A 22,563-nucleotide genomic window follows, 5' to 3' on the forward strand; every position below is an offset into this window, starting at 1 on the left:
GAGTCGGGAAGGTTAGCTTGCCTCTCGCGGTGGGGGGGGGGAGGAAGACTAAGCCTTCAGCTGAATTCCCACCGGCTTTGCATTATGAAAGCCGTGAGCTGAGATCAGCCAGCCTTCACGGGTTTGCTTTAACCCCTTCCTTACAGCCCAACGAACATCTCGGCCAACCTCCCGATAGCGTACGCAGGCAGGTGACGTGCAGCGCATCCACACCCAACCACATGGCATCGTAGGTAAGCACCTAAAGAACAGCCATGCGTTTTCATGCAGCGAGCACTTTCCAGGTGTCGGAAAGGCGTGTGTTTCCTCTGCGCTTGCACTCCTGGGTACTTCCACCCAGCTTGCTGCTCTTGAACCTTCCTGCAGCGCAAGAGCAAGACTACAGTCCAACATCGCAGGTGCTCAGAACTTGTTACTTCAAGGAATGTATCATTGCTCACGTTCCAGCCACTCTGGGCAACGAACAGATGCCTGTATTGTCCACGAGCTGCCTGGACGCTTATAGGAACAGTGCTGAAGTCTCAGCGCAGTTCCCAAAAGGCTATCAGAGCTACCATGCCAGGTCGCACCAAAGACTTTTATTCTACCTTTACAAATCAATAGTGGTTGCCATGAGAACAATGAGAAAGGGCACAAGACACTTCTCTCCCTAGTATTTTCCAGAAAACAGAGCGGCCTCCATCAGGGGCATCAGATAAATCAGTTCCCTCCACTTCCTGCCCCAGCATGTACAGCAGCATTACACGCACGCGCAAATACTAACGCACCAGGAGAGAGAAGCCTGCGCGGCGGCTGCCAACGCAACACCAATTATCACCCGCTGCAGAGGGGCTGCCAACACCGTAGCTGCCCCAAGGACTGCGCTCGCTCTGCCGAGCGGACCGTCGACGGCTCCAAAGGCAGCCCTGCTCTCAGGAACAAAGCAGACTGGGCTGTAACCCAACGCATTAGAAAAAGCTTTGAAACTCCTTGCTGAGCTGGAGAGGGAAATAAAGTACTCCATGGCTTGGCAGACCAGATTAAAGCACTCTGGAGAGCTCGAGACGGTCTGGAGCTTGTTTAAGGTGCCCTTTCAGCTCAGCCTGTGCAATGGTTCGCTAGAGGCTCCAGGTTTCAGTCAGGAGCAAGCAAGGGGAGAGAAAGAGCTGGGCAGCTGTGTCCTGGCAACACCAAAGTTTTATTTTACCTCCACACCAGGCTAGCAAGAGCCAAAGTGAAACCCAGCTGTGCTAACCATCCTCACGGCCAGAAACCAGCAGAGGAAATCCCCGTGGCTGGGGCAGATGTACAACTTGCACAGCCACTCTAGGGCTTTTTCTGAAAAACAACAACAAAGACAGTTGCAGAGGTTGCTGTCAGATGAAGAGTTTACAGCTCTGAATAGAGACCACAGTCCCTTTGAAAGCTCAGATTCACATCGTGATCTCCTTTAAGACAGGAAAGGAGAAAGCCAGCATTTTAGTCAGTAACTTTCCCATTTAATCCCAGTTGGTTGACCTCATATCTGAATATCGAGCAAGCCAGCCTCGGCACGTCTGTTTTCTAAATGTAGTCCAGCATGAGGCTAAAAACATAGTATGCAGATCAAAGTTTTGGCTAACAGATGTGCTGGAAAGTATTGGGTGTGCTGATTTGTCATGAACAACGCCACGAATATGTTTTCCATGAACAAGGCTACCAGTTCGCAAGAAACGTTGGGCGACAGCATTGTCTGAAAGCAGGGAGCATCATTTTGCTATGACTGTCACTCCAGCCTTGTTTAGCCAGTTCATATTTTATGCTGAACAACTCAGCTAAACCTTTTCCTTGGTGTGAAAAAAACAAGAAAACCCCCAAATCAAAAAATCACCAAACAAAAAAAATCCTTTAAAAACATCAGAGTGGAAAAGCAAGACAACAACACAAGCATCTGGTATGGGGGAGACACTTGAGGGACATGGTGCAGCTCAGCTAATATGCAAAAGGGCACTATAGAAGCAAAATAGACAGGGGTAGAAAAAAAAATCTTTTCTGTAGACAGCCCCAATCCATGGCACAGCTGGCAACAGGAGCTCTTAGCACTCACCTCCAGTCCCAGGCTAACCTTTAACCGAGGCTTCTCCTCACCTCTTATTCCCATTAGATCAAGCCTACCATGGGAAGATACAGGGGTTTCCTTTTGCAGCCTCGCAAGGGGTCTGGAATAAAAATACAGCTGGCTTCATTCCACATTAGCAGTTAATTTCCTCCATCATTTTTACAGAGGGAAAACAAAAAAAGAGAAATGCTCATGATCTAAGAGATGAAAGCAAATGAAAATAAGCCTCGTAAAACCTGTAGTACCCTAAGGGAAAGCCGCCCCACAGTTTTCATTGGGAAATTATCAAAGGCCTCGGTTTGGTGGGGGTTGTTTGCATTTTATAAGACAAATGCTTTAGAGAGTATAAGTCCTCAAATAGCTGAGATTCCATTCTGCTGAACCCTGCACAAGCCTAGAAAAAGAAACAGCTGATTCCAGTTAGTCCAGCCTGGGGATTCTGCTTAGCCACATCAAGACAGAAGACTGAAGCAAGGCACAGAGCCATCCAGGCACTGCTAAGTCAAGCACTTCTTCCCAGTAAGATGCCATTGCCCCAAAGTCAACCACACACTTGCTCGCATGGCCACAGGACAGTCTGGAAGGGAGGTGAAAGTCTCATTCATTTATGTCGTAAAAGAGGCTGGGTTAGAAGGCACTGACTCATTTTGCCCGAGAACAAGAAAGAAAGGGTCAGTCCTGAAAGCCTCTTTTAGAAAGGGGGACGTTCAGTCACATTTTGCTTTGAGTCTGGGAGAGTAGCTACAAAGCTTCTCACACTCAGAGTTCCCTTTCTTATTAGAAAAAGCTTAACATAAGCTCAAAAGAAAGAACTGTATGAAGAAAGGGGCAAAGACCAGAACAGCAGCAATTCTCCCACGTACAGTTAACCTTCAGAGGTGACGACAGCCCCAGACACGCGCGGGTAGCAGTCACCTCCTAGCGCAGGAGTTGACAGTAGCACGGCCACCACTCAGATCCTCATTTACTTTGCTTCTCAGCAAACGTCCTCACTGCTGCAAGGCACGCTGCTCTGGTGCCCGAGCCAGCCCGGGGATCTCCATCCTCCGCTGCTGCAGACAGCTACCCGTCTGCTGGCTCCGCAAGAGGCTTGATCTTGTGTGATGCTAAGAAGCTTCAGCCCATGCTGACTTCAAGAGGGGAGGCAGATGTTCAGAGGGTAAGGTGGTTTGGCATGCTTTACGTACAAGTGTGCAGCAATCAGTGCTGTATTTACTACAGCTGATGAAAACCCTTCTCCTCAATACTAAACCAGCCATCATTTTCTCCAAATGACAAACTCTCCCTTTCCCCATACACGCAAGCACCTTTCTACATCAAACTCCATGGGGTAATTAATCTTAGTCCACTAAGCAAATAAAAGCAAGCCACTCCAAAAAAGCACCCACCCTCATCACCACATTGATTCAAAGAGTGGATAGGCATAAGCCAGCAGACAGACACTAACGAAGAATAATTAAAACAAAAACAACAAAGGATCCAAGACCTGAAGAGGAATTGGAGCAGCCACTGCCACATTTAAAACATTTCATCTTTATACAAATATGAAATAAGTAAAATTAGCTCTAAGGCACATGAATATTGCCCCTGGTTGGCTCATCTTGTTATGCACAGGAAAATGTCATGTTGTACTCGCATCCAGACATTTGGCTATGGTGCAGGGGGGCTGGGATTTCTCATCCCCGCCTGGGAGCATAGCACTCCCTGGAGCACAGTAAGGGAAGTGCAGAAGAAAGCTCACAACTTTGAAACTACAAGCAAGAACAGAGCTATTAACTGCTTAAACGACTACTAAAAAACCCACCTACAGCTATGCAAGAGTTCTTGATTAGTTGCTTTATTTGCATCTTTCTTCACCCCATGCAAGGGAAATGTGCAGGAGTTTTAACTAGATAGCGTTTGCAGTTGACTCTGAGCTGCAACTGGAACATGAATTCCTGTTTTCTAAAGAAAAAAGGCCGGAGGAGCTGCTGTGTAATGAAACTGCTCCCTGGAGGCACGTGAGTGCTGCAGCATTTGCTCCTGATGTTCTGAAGTTTACAGTAATAGCACAGCCTGTGCCTCTCTTGCCAGTGTCCCCTTCCGAGAGGAGCACCATCCCTCCCTTGCGCCAGGGAGACTGGCAGCGCCAAGAACCATATGTTCTACCAGCTCTAGGCTCAGGTACTAAAAACACTGCATTAAGACCCAGAGAAACTAGGTTTAGTCATAATAGCAGAGGGATGCAATTAACTCCAGCCAGGTCATGCAGAAAGTCAGAACATCCTCTGAAAAAAAAGCTTTGGAGAAAAACCAAGCAGCTCCTAGGAACGACCAGGCATGAAGGGAAGGTTAGCTTAAAGATTACACTAACAAGTCAAAATGCTGCAAATAACTGGTTCAAGATCTCAGAGAATGGAGCAAGGAACCAGCCCATCCATATCCTGACACAAAGATGGACATTGTTTCTCCTCCTGCCACATTTAAGGTAGGAGAGAAGCCACACACAGATGTTGTCCTGCTGGAATCCATCTACTCCAACATTAGCATGCATCAGAGCAAACTGTTTCTAAAAGCAACAGGCTGACGCTTTTTGTGTCATTTAATGATCAGTCTACACAAACTGGTGTGCTGTAGACTAGAAGCAAGCATTCATGATGAACAGGCTAGAATTTCTCTCACTTTTTGTTCATGGCAGGTATTTGTCTCTGGGTCAGAGTTTTGAAGCGCTGCTTCCTGCCAGGTCTCGCACTGAGGCTCAGTCTCGTGGACCAAACTCAGCCCGGGGGTCAGCAAGCACCACACCTCCTGAACTCAGTGGGAGCGGTGCTTGCTTGCTTGCTTGCTTCCTTCAAAGGCAAGTCTTACCTTCTGTTTATATCAGCCTGCAAGGCACGAAAAGGCCTAGCAGGTCACACATCCACCACTGTAATTTCAGGTAGGATCAAAAAAAAAAAAAAAAAAAAAAAACCAACAGCTAGGCGGAGTGAACAAGTCCATGTTTAATTACAAATGGTTTCAGTAACAGGCAAACAAGAACAAAGCTAGTGGAAAATCTCCCTTGTTCTTCCTGGCTCTTGTTCAGGCCATGCACAAACAGAGCTGCCTAAGGGAGAACCTCAAAATCTGTCAACTACATTTTCTTTCATCTTACGCATTTTCAAGATGGCTGCAGAATGACTTTCTTATGCAATGCCGCTGTGCTTGAACAGACAGCAGAGACAGATGGACAGCTCACCCCTGCTGATGCAGAAGGGCGCAGGCCTTTGGAGATCTTTCCCAGCCTTCAGCTCAACCTACTCTGTGCCTGCGAGCACAGGCACAAATTTATTTTGCAGTTACCCATTTAAAGGCTTTTACTTGCTTTCTTTTAACATCCTCCGAACGTGAAATGACCTTTCAAAATCAGATTGCTAGCACAGAGGATGAGGAGGAAGGTGACTCAGCTCATGGGATATTTCCAGGGTGCTCCTGCCTGGTTCATGAAGAAGTCGCGAAATAGCCATCAGAGTAGCCGAGATGCCCGCTCTTCCATCGGGGTCACACACTCACAGCCAGGGCTACTCTTGCTGCCTCCAAAAGGCCTAGGTATGGTGGCACGCATAAGAAGCGGGTCCCAAAGCACATGCCTGTCCAGACAGGCAAAAAAGCCTAGTTTGGACAGGCGGGAACGGTTTGTGTTGTTTTTCTGAGCCTTCCACCAATATTTTGCAGCAGATTAAAAGTGATCAGTGGATTCCCTGATCATATCTAGCTGAGAGGTTTGATGACAGACTCATACAACCACACAGCACTACAGAAACACAGCAGGAACAAAGTACCAACTTGATACCAAACACTGACACATCACTGTCCAGCTGCCTACAATCACAGCTCCAAAACCTGGGTGTCACAGGGGGACAGGATGGAAGAAATAGAAGGCTGGGAAACCACTACATCCCTGGGAACCAAAGACTTCTGACCTTTCTAGCAAAGCATGCTGAGAGAATATGGAGGGTTGTATTGTACTTCTGGCTTTAATTACAGCCAAACGTTTGGTTTATTCTCCTCCAACCGCCCCCTACGTCCCTAACAAGCACAAATATAGCTTTTTATAGCACATCCGGTATGGACATTAAATACATTCAGGAAATGCACTTTCAGCCCCAAACATGCCTTCTCCTAGGCCAGCTAGCTACATGGGTTTATAACATAAAGATGAGGAACCGGATGTTTGGTTTTGTGACCACTGCTTTCCTGGATTACTTCTATCTGTTTAGGGAAAGGAACTTAAATAAATACAGGGTAGGCTGGCTGCCTCCAGAAATAAAGCACATTGCTTGCAAGGTAAAGAAAGAAAAGCCAGATGGAGAAGCCACTCTCAGCTACCTGAATCCCCTGGAATCAGCTAGACTGCACTTTGCAGAGCAAAACTTTCCACAGCTGACCCAAAACTGCCAGGGGCTGACAACAATCACCAAGCAGTGGGTATCCACAGGCCCATGCAGGATCCTGAAAAATATATTTTTGGTGCCTTCTAGCGATACCAATCCAGACTGGGCATCTCTAGTAACACACAAAGGAAAAAAAGCACTCTACCCCTGACAAACTTGTATTTTAAGTAACCAAATGGCACCAGACACCATCTTTCCCCAGATGCTGCTTTACCACATCTGCAAGGTTGGTGGATCTTTGCTCCAGAGGAGCCATGTCAAGGCCCAGACAGTGGCTTGGCTCTATGTCTAGAGCTAGATCTTTGATTTCAACATAAGGAATTTGCCTTCAGCTTAAAAACAAACAAACAAACAAACCAACAACAACAAAAAAAAAGCCTTCAGTCATTTTATTACCTGAAAACACACTGGTAGACTTCCCAATGAAAGCACCCTTTTAAGTCCAAAGGGGAGTGTGTTTCCTGAGAGTCCCAGAGACCAGCCTTGGATACTATGCTAAAGTGAAAAATTCCCCAGAGTGCTTACAGAACAGAGGACCAACTGGCCGGGCTGCTGCACACAGTTTCCTGCTAAACCCTCAGGACTGCTTGGCTGTTCCACACACTGAGCAAAATACTAATGCTGCACCTCCGCCACAGCAGAAACATCATGGAACAACAGCACCTGGATGCTCTGCAGCAGGTGAGCAAAAGGCACCTGGGCCCAGAGCAGCAGACCTGATGCAGTGTGAACACAGGCAAGATGCACAAGCCACAGGTATCCTTCTCCTCCCACAGCCAGGCCACTTCATCATATCCTGGGCAAGCAACTGAGTATGGCCTAGCACATCAGCAGGCTGAATGAAGACATAATTCAGCTGCTTCCACCACAGTCGCACTGGAGGAGAGTTTTAAAGGAGTTCTCAAACTGGTTGTTTCCTGTATTTATTTTTTTTTCTGTGGCTTCATATCTGATATGGATTCCTCCCTTGAAAATATCAGTGCACTAACAAGGGGAACAGTATTCAGCTTTTCTTTCTGGCCTGCCATCACTGCAGAATTCAAACTGGGCTCCGGTTATTTCTCCCAAGTGAGCTGAGCTCCACCACACACAGCAGTTCATCTTAGTAGCAACTAAGCTGCTGCAGCCCACTGGCCATGCACCTCCTCTTCTAGAGCAGTAAGACGCAGGAAGAAATAGGGATTTCAACAGCACAGGAAAGCGAGAAGCCCCTGAGGCTTTCCTGGTGAACTATGGTGAACCTGTCTAGGCTCTCGGAGCAGGAGGGTGTTGCTGGAAGCGAGAGGTAGATATGAAGAAGCAGGAACACCAGCAGTCTGCATAACAAGGAGTTGTCCCTAGCCTCTTTGGTCAACCAAGTTGAGGCAAAAATGCCAGCCCACTCAAGGCAAGTTTGCTTCAGCGCAAAATGCTGTAAGCCGGACCAATGTTTACATTATAACTCCAATTAGCTCAGCAAGGACAAAACTGCTATGTGGCATCAACAACAGCAACAAGACTATGCTCATCTATGCATTCATTCACCTCAATGAACAGCAGCTGTTAAGGGTCACACATTACATCGCATACTCTGCTTACGCTACCCTGACCTAACTGCAAGCTAGGCAACACGTAGCTGGAAACACAAATGACAATCCAGCTGCAGCAGCTGAATAGCAGCCTATCTTGGGGAAAGGCAGCCTTAACTCGCGCTGGAGAATTGCTCTTTGGCAGACGGGAAAGACAATGCATTTACTTGATGGGTCTTGTCTCTGCGTGACCAAATTACACCCAGCCTATGACTTTCAAATATAAATGCAAATGACTGACTTAAATAAAAACTCATTGTTGGAGCACAGAACCATCTTATCTGTTCTTGAGAGGGGGGTTATCTTCCAAGTTCATCAAGAACTGCCTGGAGAGGCAGTGTCAGATGCACAGAGGACCTGAACTCTCCACACCTTTGACACACACTGTGACCATCTCTGAATTAGGTGCTAGAGCTTACTCAAAGTGACAAATCGACACTGAAATGACATTACAGGACACTGGAGAGGCAAAAGCATCCCTTATACAAATGCTCCCCTGAAGTTTGCCAGAAGTCACACCTCAGCCAGTTCCTGCTTTTTATGGTCCAAGGAAGCACCTTTCAAAGGATCTGCAGGCAATCCCACACACGTTCCTTCCTTACCTGCAGTCAGGTCAGGCTACTGAAGATGTTCAAAACAAGGTTTGCTTACTAGGAGAATGACTTATGAGGAATGAAAACAAATAATAAAAAAAAAAAAAAAAATCAAGTCTTATCTTATGAGCAGAGTCACTGGGATTCATTGGTTGCTTCTTCCACCCCCACATTGCTCTTCCCCCCAGACTACCATACCTTCCAGGCACTGAAATCCTGCAGACGGCAAATATCCATTAGCTTAAATGCTGAAGAGCAGAGTCAACTGGAGCACCTTCTTTCTCACAAACTGTCCACATCTAGGCAAAAAAAAAAAAAAAAAAAAAAAAAAAAAAAAAAACACTCACCCAGAGACTGTTGGAAGGGAAGCTGGAGCTCCTGACTGCATTTTCTCTTGTTGCTTCAGAAAAGATTTAGCTTCTTTTGAGGTTGCATCCACTTCCTTAGTCACTCTGTTCAAAGAAAGAAAGGGAAGGGACAAACCAGAGGATAAGGAAGAGATGCATACTCAACGCAGCAAAAGCAAATATCCATCAAGGATCTTTGACATGGACAACAGGTACAAGAGTTAGTCTACCAGGCCCCAATACATGCACAAAAATTGCCCCATCAGCTACAAGCTGAGTAACTGGCATCTTGTTAAGATTTCATTCCAGTTACAAACTCTCTATATACATGGAAGGAAAAGGAAAAGAGTAGCTAATTAGAGCTGGGGAAGAAGTCCCCCCCCCCCTTTGAAAGGGATAGGAACACTTATTCAAACAGTCTTGCTAGAAGCTACTGAATACTCTGCTTAGGTCACTGAGGGTAATTCTAGTCTGTTAATTGGCTCTTGATTTCTTCATTTGTTGGTCAGTGAGGCAGCTCTTCTGAGACAGCTGTTCTGCCACCCACAGCTTGCAGCCCTTAGCACATGGGGTTGGCAACATCTGCAATCAACACCAGGCTAAGGATTCTGCCCTGGGCAGTTGGGAATGAAAGAGAAAGCTCCAGCAATGCTGAACACAGAAATTTGCTCTCATTTTCTAGCTGTTTTTTTGTCTGAGGCCCAGAGGGCATAAAATATTGAACTTAATCATAAATCAATACTGCACCTACAGTAGGGAATAAATTACAAACATATGAGAATCTCCAAAAAAACACTCCATAATTAATTGTTAGAAAATCCCAGCTACTTTAGCCCCTCAATTACACTGACATGCCTCCAGCAGCATGCGTTTTGAGCTTTCAGGAGCTCTTAATGAGGTTACCCCCATTTACCAAGCTAACAATTTTGCTCCCTCAGACAGCAAAGCTGTCTAAGTCTCTCTTGAGCCCAGCAACTCTCTCTCTGCACAGAATACAGGCCCAAAGGCAGCTGCCTGACTCATGGCTTGGACAGCCCAGTCTCAGTCCCCTTTGCCAGGGCCAGAAAGCATAGCTTGCCCTTCCCCACCCTCCTACAGCCTGGGCCTTTGGCTGCATCTGCTGCCAGGAAGGGTGGACAGGCTCATTCCCAGTCTACTGCATATGCTGATTAGAGGCTAAAAAGCCTCGTCAGTCACTGCATCTGCCCTGGGTAAGAGTCAGGCTCGTAGCTGCCCGCTTCCCACCCTCCTATCCGCGCACGCCAACGCAGCTCTCGCCGGGTGAGTCAGCCATCAAAGTTTCCAGCTGGGATAGCGAAATGCAGCCCCTGCCCCTCCGGTGCCTCCCAGGGCAGAGCCTGCCTGCAGAACACTTGAATTCAGCTGATGGACATGGAGAAACCCAGGGGTCTGTGAAAACAGCCGGGTGACTTTTCTGAAGACTAGCAGCAAGGAGAATGCTGTGAAGCTATCCGTCAAGCCAGAGGCCTTGAGGCCATGAAATCTCTCCTGCACAGAACCAATGCACATGTCCTGTGCTGACAGGGAGCTGCACTGACAGTCCAGCAAGAGGCTGCCAGGGAAGGGGAACGGTTCTTCACCTTCTCCCCGAAGGACAAGTAGAGCAGGAAAGGCACATGCAGAAACGAGAAGCAGTGCTTGCACTGAACACCTCCTGCTCAGCCCTCTTGTTTCAGTGCAGAAGAGGAGATTAGCCCTATTCCCCCCCCCTCCGCCCCGTCTCAGTTGTCACATGTCTTTCAAGCTGGTGGCAGTCATGTGGAATGAGACAAATCCCATGCAATGAATATTTAGAAGTGTTTGCTGATCAAATCGGAAAGAGGTGGGAAGGAATGGGAAAAGTAGTTCAGGAGGAAAAAAAAAAAAAAAAGAAATAGTCTTGCTCCAGTATCATCACAATTTAAGACATCCCGAACCCACCACCTAGCCACAAACCTCAAGAACAGCCATGTCATGCAGTAACCATATAGCAATAGCTATTTTACTTCCATGAATTTCCTTAAGACAGAATAAACTCAAATGTCCTTATGCAGCAATTAGCCAGAATTCCCCACCAAGCCCCACTAGCCCCGTGTGTGTCAGGTTCAGATTAATACAATCACAGTCTAATTTTAAGCACAGCAGCATGAAGAGCCAGCTCAACCCCCTCTCGGCTGCGGAGCAGGCTCAGTTCCCACGCATTCTGCAGAACACAAGCTCCTGGCAAGGTCCCCCCTCCTCCCGTCACCCCCGCGCACTCCCACGCGATCCAGAGCTTGCCCCCCGCACACAGGAAGCCTGCAATCAGCCGTGAGAAACATCAGGCAGACTCCGAGCATGCAGGAATTCAAGAGGCATAGCGTAGTAACCACACACCCTGGAAAAAAAAAAGAAAAACCTCTGTGCTGGCCTCCTCTGAAGAGATCCCAGCCCTCAGCATGGCCATGGGACCTCCTCCCAAGTTAAATCCTAGCTGTTAAACCCTCCAAGTTTCTGGAACTTGCACAGGACAGGCTGGAGGACAAAGAGGAAGCAGCAGTTGGGAAAGGAAGCAGAGGTCACAGCAAGCACACATTGCCATTAACGCCACATGTCTGAACTCGGAGATGACAGCCTAGCTCCTCAGGGTGCTGTGTGCTCAGCTCCCACAAACCAAAAGGAATTTGGCACTTAAATAGCTTGTAGGATTTGGACCCGCATGACCCGGAGCAAGCCTTCAAAGTCTGTGGCAGAGCTGGGATCTGAACGTAGAGGCCCCTAGCGCTGGTTTAGCACCATGACTACCTTCAGCCTCCTCTAACCAGAGAGAAGTGTGACTGATTTCTTTCCTAACAGAAGGGGTAAAGAAAAGCATGAAGTTAAGATGAGTATGAAAAACAGCTCTAGGAATTCGCCAGCCAGTGTGGCATGCTGTTTGTTGGGCCAGCACTGCAAGAGTCACGGCTCTCAGAGCAGGAAGACGTTCTAGCCCGGAGCAGCTTGGAGAGGACAGACTCGCGCTTGTGAGCCCCCTTAACGTCATGCTCAGGAAGGCTCCGGCACAGCCCTTCAACGAAAGTATGTTCAGCAGAAAGAAATCACTTTGCTGCCCAGAGGCACAGAACAGGTTGCTACTGAGAGATTGCTTATGCTTTAACGCTTGCTGCCTCCCCCACCTCAGGGTACCAGCAGCAACGACAGGGTACAGACCAAAACACTTGGTTCACAGTTTTCTTTTCCCTTTGGCCTGTCAGCAGCTGCTCAGAATATATTTTTGAAATCGTTTGCCACAGCAACCCTGAGCTGCAAAGCTGTGTGCAACCTGTTCCATCAGGACTGCACAGCTGGGGACAGAGGAATGTGCCAAAAACCTAATTAAAACTGACCTTTCGGGGCAATTCCATCACAAGACCCACTGATTGCCTCATAAAATGAAACAAAAGCAACTCTGAGACAGGCTGCTGCTGGGCTGATGCCAGCAGCAACTCCTGCATCACTCCAACAGGAATGAAAAAAATTAAAAGGCTTTACAAGGTATTAACTCAGGTTATGCAAACTTCATCCTTCCACAGACTGCAGGCCAAGAGGAGGGGAAAAAACACTCTGGTCTACATCATTATGAAAGACAATAACCCTCCATGTAGAAACGTAAACACTCCTTGCTCTTCATTGATAGAAGTGGGAGGCTTTAATCCAGCTGGAAGAAATCACAGTCATTACTAAGGAAAATTACAAGACCTTTCACTTTTAAATACTTGATAAGTAACTATTTGCCTGAGTGTTTACTGGGATGCTATTCACACATTCTAATCCAGGAATAAACACAAAAATTAATATATTGTCCGCAATAGAACAAGTAGTTAGTGTCTCGCCCACTAGCAGACCCTGTAATTCACAGACAAAATCACTGTCTCTCATTCCCCCATAAAGATTTCATTATATTACTATGCTAATAAATTAGCTTACAACACAGATTCATTTTATTAATATTTTTGAACAGCGTTGGTGTCTGGTAGTACAGACAACGCCACTGCACGAAGTGCTGTGCAACAGGAAGGTCTTCCATATTTCAGAGTGGTTATAATTAAGACATGCTACCAACTAGAGCACTAAGTGCCTTTAATACTTAACGCATGTCTTTCGCTTCTGTTTATCAACCAAGGTGCTAAAGCCTACCCGCATGGGAAAGGCCCCAGTTATGTAAGCTGGGCACCAAATCTCGTAAGACAACCCACATGCTGTCACAGGCTGTCCCAGAAGCTGTTTCACACAACAGTTGCTTTTAGTAGTGGACTATAAAATCCTAATTCAAGAACAAGAGTTTAATTTGACACACACAGTTGCTGTCTGCTCCCAACAGTCCACTTCGCCATATAAGTGGTTGAAGAAAGAACCCATACAAGCAGTTAAAGAAAGAAGCCATGTAATGCAAAGCCAGCACCACATTCACAGAGCTCCAGGTGTCCTGCCAAGGGGCTTAAAAACAGATTTTTGTCCTTCGTTTCAGTAGTAGGGTAAGCCTATTACACTAGCTTTTCTCCTGTTTTCTGGTCTTTACTCCAGGTGCAAAGAGTTATTCAGTGAGGAGGGACAATCCACCACACTACCCTCCTGCTTCTGCTGCACAGCACAACTCTCACGCCCCAGGTTGTAGCCCATGACTGTGGCCAGGTGCCCCCACCCACAGCACTGCTGGGTCCAGGGAGAGGTGGAGCATAGGGGGCACCAGGAGTCCTGCATATGAGGGAAGTATCAAGCTCAGGAGAGAACAGCAAGGGGCTCTGCAAGTCCTCACAGAAGGACACACATGTTCCCATAGCTGTGTGCGCACGGGGATGGGGAAAAAGGAGGCAGAGGCAGGCAGGACAGAAAGAGCTGGGAAAGACCCAGAAGCAGCTACATCAAGGCTGCTCATGAGGCTCCTGTCCACAGACTGCTGTGTAACAGCCACCTTACACATCCCAAGTGCCAAATCCGTCCAACTTATCCCCAGGCAGGTCTCACAACTGTGTCCTTCTAACCAAAATGCTGGTTAGCCTGGTATCCATCAGGCTAAGAAAGCACCTTTGCGTACCTGGGTAGAAGGGGACCTCTACAGCTCAGAAGGCAGTTAAGATCCCTAACTGCAGCAGCACAAAGCTATTATCTCCCCTGACCTCCACGCTGACAAAGAGAGCAAGAGAGGAAGTGTTGGGAAATGCCACCTCTTTACTACTCATACTCAGGACAGTCAGTCCTCACTTGGGAATCCTGCCCCAGTTTAGACCTAACACAATTATAAAATTTTCCATCTGATCTCTAATGTTGTTAGCTCTGGGGAATCACAGACAGAGAGGGAAAATGGGGCTAATTATTCCATTTAATATTCCCCATCTGTGTCTAGCCTCATTAAGGAGTCCTCTAGCCTTCTAGAAAGATCACTTGAGGAGCAAACACTGCTCAGCAACAGGGGTTAGTGACAAACTAAGCCCTTCTGAGCCAAGAGGAATACTCTCTCCAAATCCACTTTGATGTGTTTGTGGGAGGAGACCTCCACGCTCAAGGCGCCAGGGGTTTGGATGCTTTCTCAAGTCCAATGCACTACATGAGAGGCCAGTGGCTCCCGCCTGCAAGATCCTGAAGCCACAGAAGCACACGTGTTCAGCACCTTGCAGGAAAGAATTCAGTCCTTACACAACTGGACCTCCAAGCCACACCTGTCTGTGCACTGGGCATTTCTTTCATGCTGGCTCACCTGGTGTAAAACAAACAGAAAATTTCCCATTAGAGTGAAACACTACGGCAAGGGCAACACAGCCTCCTCTGAGGAAGGACATGACAAGGACACTTCTGTGCCCTCGTTATTCCTGATCACCACAGTAGGACATGCGCTGCCACATTAGTCAGAGCCAAGTTAGTAACCCTACGGTCAACCCCTTAGCAGGTTGGCTCTAGAGCCAAAATGAACAGGTCCTCATCGCTTGCTCTCAGTTCCTAAGTTCAAGTTAAAACATTAGTCCTCTGCCTCTCCGGAAGGAAAAAAATCCTCAAGAAAAATCACTGTTTTCTAAAACTTGCTCTTCAAATCAGGCAGGAGAAGCCATTCCCTGGAAAGCCAAGCCCATTCCCTGAAGCAACACAGACAAGATGAGGCTGGAATGACCGAAAATTTTGCGGGCTGCCTATCTGCATGGAAGCTGCTGGCTTGTCTTTAAAAAGAAAAGAATCTGATTAGAGCTCTCCCGGAGTGGGGCAAGGGCCAAGCTGCCTGCCTGGTGCTGTTCCTCGCAGCAGGTGTGTCCTGCTACACAAGCAGTGAGCCCAGGCTGCATCTCAGACCAATTCATCTCAAAAAAAGCAGAAATGAATGGTATTTTAGTATAAATAATGCATAAAAAGTGCTTTTTAAAATCCAAGTCCTAACCTCATAAACCTTTAAGGAAATGACTGATTTTGTATCTCCTGTATGACAAGGACCTTGCGACATGCACAGGGGAAGCGTACAGCTAGTGCCACCATCTCACGTAAGCTGACCAAGCTATCAGGCCACCTTTTGGACCTCTGCCTGCTACTTCCTCAAGAGGCTCTCCAAATCCAAGGGAAAGGAGCATTCTATTTACTAAGCTCCCACTGGGATATGCAATAGGTAGAAGATATTAGACAAGACTCTCTGAAGTAGCTGATCCACAGCTAGGTCACGAGTTTTCATCTCCTCATTGATTAGAGCTTTATCCACCCTACTTTCAAGTTTCCCTAAGTACTACTTACATCTGTGGGATACTATTCCCTCACCCAACTCAACCATACTGCCTCAGACTCGGGCTTTGAGGCATCTCATAGTTTTTAATTTGTATCTCCTAGAAGATGAGCATCAAATTACTGAACACTCCTCTGAGCAACCCAAGTGACTGGATGCAGCTGCTGTACGTGTCAGGGCGACAATACTCTGTTCACGGCAAGCTGTAAATACAGCAAAAGCAAGACAGGTCTCTACAACCCTATAACTGCTGCAAAACAGTGTAATATTGGTGTTATGAGGAACTTTTTTCTTACCTAAGGAAGTGCTATCATGGGTCCCAAGAGCCAGGGGATAAAGATTCACTTACAACCATGACCGTTGGACAAAAAGGTTGCACAGATCACACCCTAGGAGCTGCTACACACTACAAACTGGAAGCATCCCCACAGGGAAAAGGCCAGACTAAGCCTGACCGTGCGTAACGTGCTCATGAGTTAGCAGGGCAGAGAACAGCTTTATCTTCCCTTCAGGCTAACACAGAAAGCTCCTGCGTATATCTTGGTTCTGAATTTTACAGTTACAAAAAAGATATACATCTCAAGCTGCACTTTCTGGTAGGGAACCCCCCCAAGCCCATGGGCTGCAAAACATGCTCTGCCAGCTTCTTGCCAGACATCAAAAGCTCCTTGTTGAGCCTGGAGCTCTTAGGAATGAGACTGCAGCTTGGAAGCTAGGGAAAAGGGGCAAATAGAGTCAGTGGGACTGGGATCTGAAGCCACTGCAACAAAGACCTGAACAGAGGGACAAAAGAACCTCTTTTTGCCTAACAGCAAAAGAGCAGCCGTGAGACCTGAACAGCTCACCAGGCACCTTTGGTTTTCAGGTTTTTAGAAACTGGGAAATTGTTTGAAAGCCAGGTACAGAAACAAACATCTTCTCCGTTATGCACAGGAGAAGAGTGGGATTCTTCCTTAAGCCTCTCCTCTGATAAACTTTCCCACACTAACTGCACACTTGATGTAGGCAGAAAACCCCTCATATGGGAAGGAACACCAACCAAACATGGGAGAACACAGCTCGTCATCCAGTTCCCAAAACCTAATACAGTGCCTAGATACCACAAGTCACAAAGCCCTGGGAACACCCAAATCAATCTGGAGGTCAAGCACCAATATTGGAGATGCTTTGAGACTCCTCCCACTTTGCAAGATCACAGCTGAGCTTTCACTTTTTTAATTATACTGATTACCAGCTTAAATGCACAAATGAAACCAGTACACATCAATTATTTCTTTAAAAGAATCAAGCCATGTTGGAAGCATAAGATGACTTTCAGTCAGGTATGTGTTCAGTCACGCTGGGATTTTCACAACATAGGTAACAAAAGACAGACAGGAGCCAGCACGTTCGAGTGCCAAACGACGCACTGAACAAGGCTGGCCCTTCTGAGCAACACTCTGCAAGTCGCAACCCCTCCGTGCTTCCATTTCCCCGTCTAAGCAAAAGCCTCATCTGTGCATCAACTACAAAAAAAACCCAATGAAAATATTGGATAGCAGCTGCCCGTTAGTCCTTTCTCCTTCTCAAAGCATACTGTGCAAACTGTAACATGATTTACTTCACCCCCAAGAACTCTGGCCTAACGATCTGGCTAGGTTTGTTACACCGTTTACAAAGTTTTGCCTTCTGCAGTGCTTCCAACACAGAGGTCAGTCTTAAAATGTTTACTAAGTGAAGCAGTGCACAACATAACTCCAGCTCACATTTAGTGACCTCATCTCCAGGCCATGGTTGTGTCAAGCAGTATTATACAACATTTGGACTCCCCAAGGAAATTCTGAAGCATCAGAGAATTGATGCACACAAAGGAAAAGTTAGCAAAATATGCCCACGAGACCCTTCCATTCTCATGCATCTTTTGAGAGGTATCATATTTTCACTTACTGGCATTAAAAAGGAGCCCACAACTCCAACCCAACAGCTGTTTTTGAAACTGGAAAAAGCTAATATAAACTGTGGATAGCCAAGGCATGCTCTGACCTCTAGGAATAACACCACCGTAAGGACAGGAACAGGGAGGCTGCTGCCTACGCTCCTTTATGCCAACATCAGCACTTCAGGGCTCGTTTGCAGGAAAGCCAACAGTCACAAAACTACACTTTGGCCTCCTATCGCTCACATTAAACGTCTGAAAATGCTTTAAAGGTGGTACATTATGCAGCAACACTAGGCTCCAAAAATCCTACCCAGCCCCTCTTCAGCTCTAAAAGTGGTATCTGTACTCTGACACGACTGAGGACTGGGGGCAATCCTTAACCTCCAATAAGAAAGTACAGGCAACCACTAGAAAACCGAGAAGTGGCCAGAAAACACTTCTCTAGTACTCCTTAGCCAGGGAGGATTGAGGATAAAATCCTGTTAGCATATAGCATCTCTCATCAGCAAGACAAAGGAGAGAAGATCTACCAGTCCTCAAAACGACTAGACTGGAGTGGCTCTCCAAGGGGTGCCTACTAGTGTTCATTTTTCTTTTATTTCCTAACATTTCCTTACTGATGTAGCCAGAACCATTGTAAAAAGGAGAGAAAAAATGGGAAGAAAAATTTCTTCCTTTGCTCCAGTTAGGTCAGTTCACTACCTGCCACATCTGATCTGACAACATCTGTACACCTCCTCTGGATGAAGCTGTCTGTTACTTTCTATCCACCTGGAGAAAGGTCAGGACATTGCAAATATAAGCCTTCAAAAGACAAATAAAGGTCAACACTCAACTACCTTCTCATTAAAGAATATAAGCAACACAACAAAGGCGTCTTGCTAAAGAGGCACACATGGAACAAGTCACATACGAGCCATGAGCTTACATGCAGCACACCGTCTACAACATTGATAATCAAAAGACGTACACCCAAGCTACTGACCTTTCTCTTAATTTTAAAAGTGACTGTCCTTCACTGAGCATTGCACAATATCCTATGAGTACAAATGACAGACTCATACCCAGCAGAAGTTACAAGCGTGCTGCCAACTCCTCTGATTAATCCTCTAAGTTTCCTGACAAGTTGTCACAGGGTAAGGAGAGAGTTAATGGTATTACATGTTCTCTCAGCGCTTATTAGGCTAACACATCTGAGCCACGCTGAGATCACAGAACAGGGAGGCAGATGGACAACTACATGTTCTTAAAATTGCTCTGTCAGCTTTAAATCCTAACAGTTGTGGGAGTAAATTCCCTGCTCTTCCCTCCTCTCCCCTCCCTCCCCACTGCCTGAGATAAATTAACTCTTGATCATCCTACTGGCAAGCTGCCCACTCCTGCCAATGCTTGCTACGAAGCAGCAGAAAGCTGTGGCTATTGCTCTGACAGCCAGCTTAACTTTTGTCAAAGCAAAGCAGTAAGAAAAGCAGGTGGCCTCCAGGACTGCTCAGCTTGCACCCCTTTTGCTTCCCAACAGGGCTACTGTGTCATATTTGGTCCATTTCAATTGTCACATGAGGTAGCAGGGAGGATACCACCGCTACTGGGAAGGAAGGAGCTGAGCAAGGATTTTGGCAGGATGCTTTCAGATGCCTGGTCTGTTGCTTCTCCAGCTGTTCCCATCTGCTCTCATGAAAGTGGCAGGGATGGAGATAGTGGGAGCTCTAGTAGAGGACAGCAGACCTGGAGGTAGAAACAGGTGAGCAGCCTGGGAGATGTGGGGGCATTCCTCTTTCACAAGTATTCCTCTCTTTGGCAAACACACAGGACAGAATAATTGTAAAAAATCCCAATCTTTTGATAATCAGAGGCAACATAAAGAAATCCCTGCAAAACAGCACAGTTTCACTGTAGAGAAACAAATTATAACCTCAGTTCTGCTGCTGCATAGGTCAGCACTTTTCCTCCCCATAAGGAAAAAAAATCAGTCCTTAACCAGCTTTACACAGCTCTCCTGAGACTGAGATCTTCACCAATAAGGTGAAGAGTTCAGAGCAAGGTCCAAGAACCCAGAAGACAGGTAACAAACATCTTGGGCTCAGACCTCACCACTCTACTCAAGCCAACCAGGCCTAAGTCCCAGGACCTCAAGGACTGAGAGGAACAGCCATCTCATATCACCATCTTCAACTCTGCTGTCGTTCCTTTCACCACCAAAGGCCACTGATCTCTAGAGGTCCAACTTAAGAGCAGCCTCCTCTGATTTTTTTTTTCTCCTAAATCCTTAAAATAGGCTGAAAATAAAATAGGCTGAAAAATCTATGAAATAGTGACACAATGAATAGTAAGTTTATTTGTGGGAATATCTCAGAAGTTAGCCACTGAAAAACAATAAAGAGATTCTCTTCCACCCTGCACTTCTAACTAGTAACACGTCTAACTCGCAGAAGGTAAAATATCATCCTCAAAGCCAGTGCAAGCCCCAGTAACTATTAAAACAATTCAAGGTTGTAACTCTTTGGTTATTAACCAGATAGTTCATATGCATCTCAAAAATAAAATACAAAGCTTTGAAAAGGTAACAGCCTCACTGTGAACCATTATCTTCCCTAACCTGGAATACAATACTCTGTTTAGCCTAAGTATCCAGCACACTATTTTCTCACAGCAAAGTGAACGTACAAATAAAAACAGTCATAAGGAGGCAGACCAGAGGTTCTTCTGTGACACAAATCCTGTCTCCTACAACAGCCAGCAGCTAATATCCTTCTGACTGAAGCACAGCCTGTACACTGGATCACAGCTGGCAGCAGCCCTCAGTGGCTGAGACTAGGTCTTCTCAGAGTCAGGTTGCTTGGGAATACAGGTTAAAGCAGGTTCAAGTTCCATTAAATATCAGCATGGGACAGCAAGCGAACAAGTACAACGGCCAACTGTAAATGACTGCTGAAGACTATTAGTACCGGCAGCAATAATGTTCCAGAACACATCCCTGAACTCTAGAGATCCACAAGCTGGGAAAACTGAGATGGAATTCATGTCTCAGGTGCCTCAGATGAATTTCTGCCACAAATTTGCCCAATCTCTTTTAAGAAACTGTGTATCCATTATATTCAGCAGCAAGTTCTACATTCAACAGGACACTTTGCATCATCTAGCTTGTTTGGGATCTGGCCTACCTAGTTTTATTTGGTGCAGCAATGCGTGAAGGAAGCTTGGATCCCTGAGTCCCCGAGGCAGGGAATCCAGGAGCGCAGTGCACTGAGATCTGGGCAGAAAGTTCCACAGGAGAGCTACAGATTTTCCTCTTTCACAACTGTGAAGCCTTCAAGGACTTCAAACACGCACATCAGAGCCTTCTGCTCTTTGTATATTATCCATGGACTACATGCCTTAATAAAACATGCTTAAAAGCAGTCTAAAAAAGCAAACCGTATTTGTGGAACTGGATCATCTGCCCCTTGGAGCAAGAAAAAGCACACTGTAGGTCAGGTGATTTTCATGGTTGTGAATTTTACCCGAGAGCTCTCCCAGCAAGAACACTATGCAGTGCTCAGCACCCCACTGAACACAGCATTCCAGCCCAGAGTTTCAAAGTAGCAGCAGTAGGCTTTAATCAGGCAGATGCTGAGAAATACTTTCAGAAGCAGCCTGAATTAATCAGCAAATAAGTACTTAAGCAGCAGATAAGAAAGATTTACCAGACCCAACCTGAAAAGATGAGCTGCAGTCAATTTTGCCCAAATCACACCCACCTGCTCACCTTCAAATAAGTATCTGAAGCATCACTGGACAAACATTTATCCATTACACAAGGTCCACAGTAAAGACCCTAGCTCTCCGGCTGCAAATCCCTCTGGTTCAGAGCCCCGTGATCGGCCATTTCTGACACAGCAATTAGAACGATGCCGACTGCTGCATAGCAAAAGGAGGACACACAACATGCAAGAAAGTACTGGCTGGATCTTCGCACTTGTTTAGCTCAGCACCTAGACACAGGAAAAGAGCTAACACTGCAAACATTGAAAGATCATCTTGGAATCTAGTCAGCCTTCTGGAAACATTTCTGCATGGATCCAGGCCCAGCATGCTGCCAGGAGCCACAGGTGCAGCTTTCATGACATCTCTGGCCACACATGTGGCCACAAGCCAAGGATTACTCACATCACAGGCACACCTGTCAGGCAGGTGGGAGAGCTAAACAAACATGCTCAGAGCATGCAAGCACAGAAAAGACTCTTGAGAAAAAGGCTCAAGGATTAATGCAGAATCCAGTTCTGTAGCTCTTCCAGTGGTGAGTAGCAATTGCCATAGAGAAGTTAGCTAATTGCAAGGAACACGCTACCTACCAGTGGCAAGGACTGGACAGGAAGGGACCACAGTGAAGAGGTCCGAGGTCATTGCCCAACCTGGTGGAATTCTTTCTGGGTCTCAAATTGGTACTCCTGGAGATTACAGCGTTCTGGGAAAGCAAAGGGAACTGTGACAGGAATGCCTTACCTGACTTAAACACAGCACAGCAGCTCCCCAGTGACAGATGGAGAGTGGAGCCCTACTACTGCATTTGCTTTGGCTTGGCTGCTCTGTTCATGTATATTGGGAAGTAACTGGCAGAGCTGCTGAAGCAGCACAAACCAATTTTGCCAGTACAGCACAATGCTGTCATGATACCACAGTAACTCTGCTATACCAGGAACGCACTCCCATCCAAACAATCTGAGTGCTTAAAGTTTGGCTTTAAATAGTAATAACAGATCATACACAACTCAAATGCTTTCAGCTGTGTCTCCTTTACTTGGAATTTACAAGAAGGACAAAATAGGGTCTCAAACACAGGTCTCCCATTCCCAAGCTAGCACCTGTATCTTATAACCATTATTCCTCTCAACTTTATTTCACACCCTTACAAGTCAAAGGCAGGTACACAAAATATGTTTCAAATTAAAATCCA

The 22,563-nt window shown here is 46.4% G+C and overlaps 1 protein-coding gene across 1 annotated transcript in view; it reads right to left on the bottom strand.

The window, feature by feature from the left end:
* CFDP1 (craniofacial development protein 1) overlaps nt 1–22,563 on the bottom strand; it is a 70,385-nt gene that overhangs the window by 41,081 nt on the left and 6,741 nt on the right. Inside the window, exon 5 of the mRNA XM_062586101.1 lies at nt 8,998–9,102. Within this exon, the coding sequence (XP_062442085.1) occupies nt 8,998–9,102 (105 nt within the window). The remainder of the gene's footprint in view (nt 1–8,997; nt 9,103–22,563) is intronic.

The sequence above is a fragment of the Rhea pennata genome, chromosome 13, assembly GCF_028389875.1.
Source record: "Rhea pennata isolate bPtePen1 chromosome 13, bPtePen1.pri, whole genome shotgun sequence".
In the NCBI taxonomy this organism is placed as follows: domain Eukaryota; kingdom Metazoa; phylum Chordata; class Aves; order Rheiformes; family Rheidae; genus Rhea; species Rhea pennata.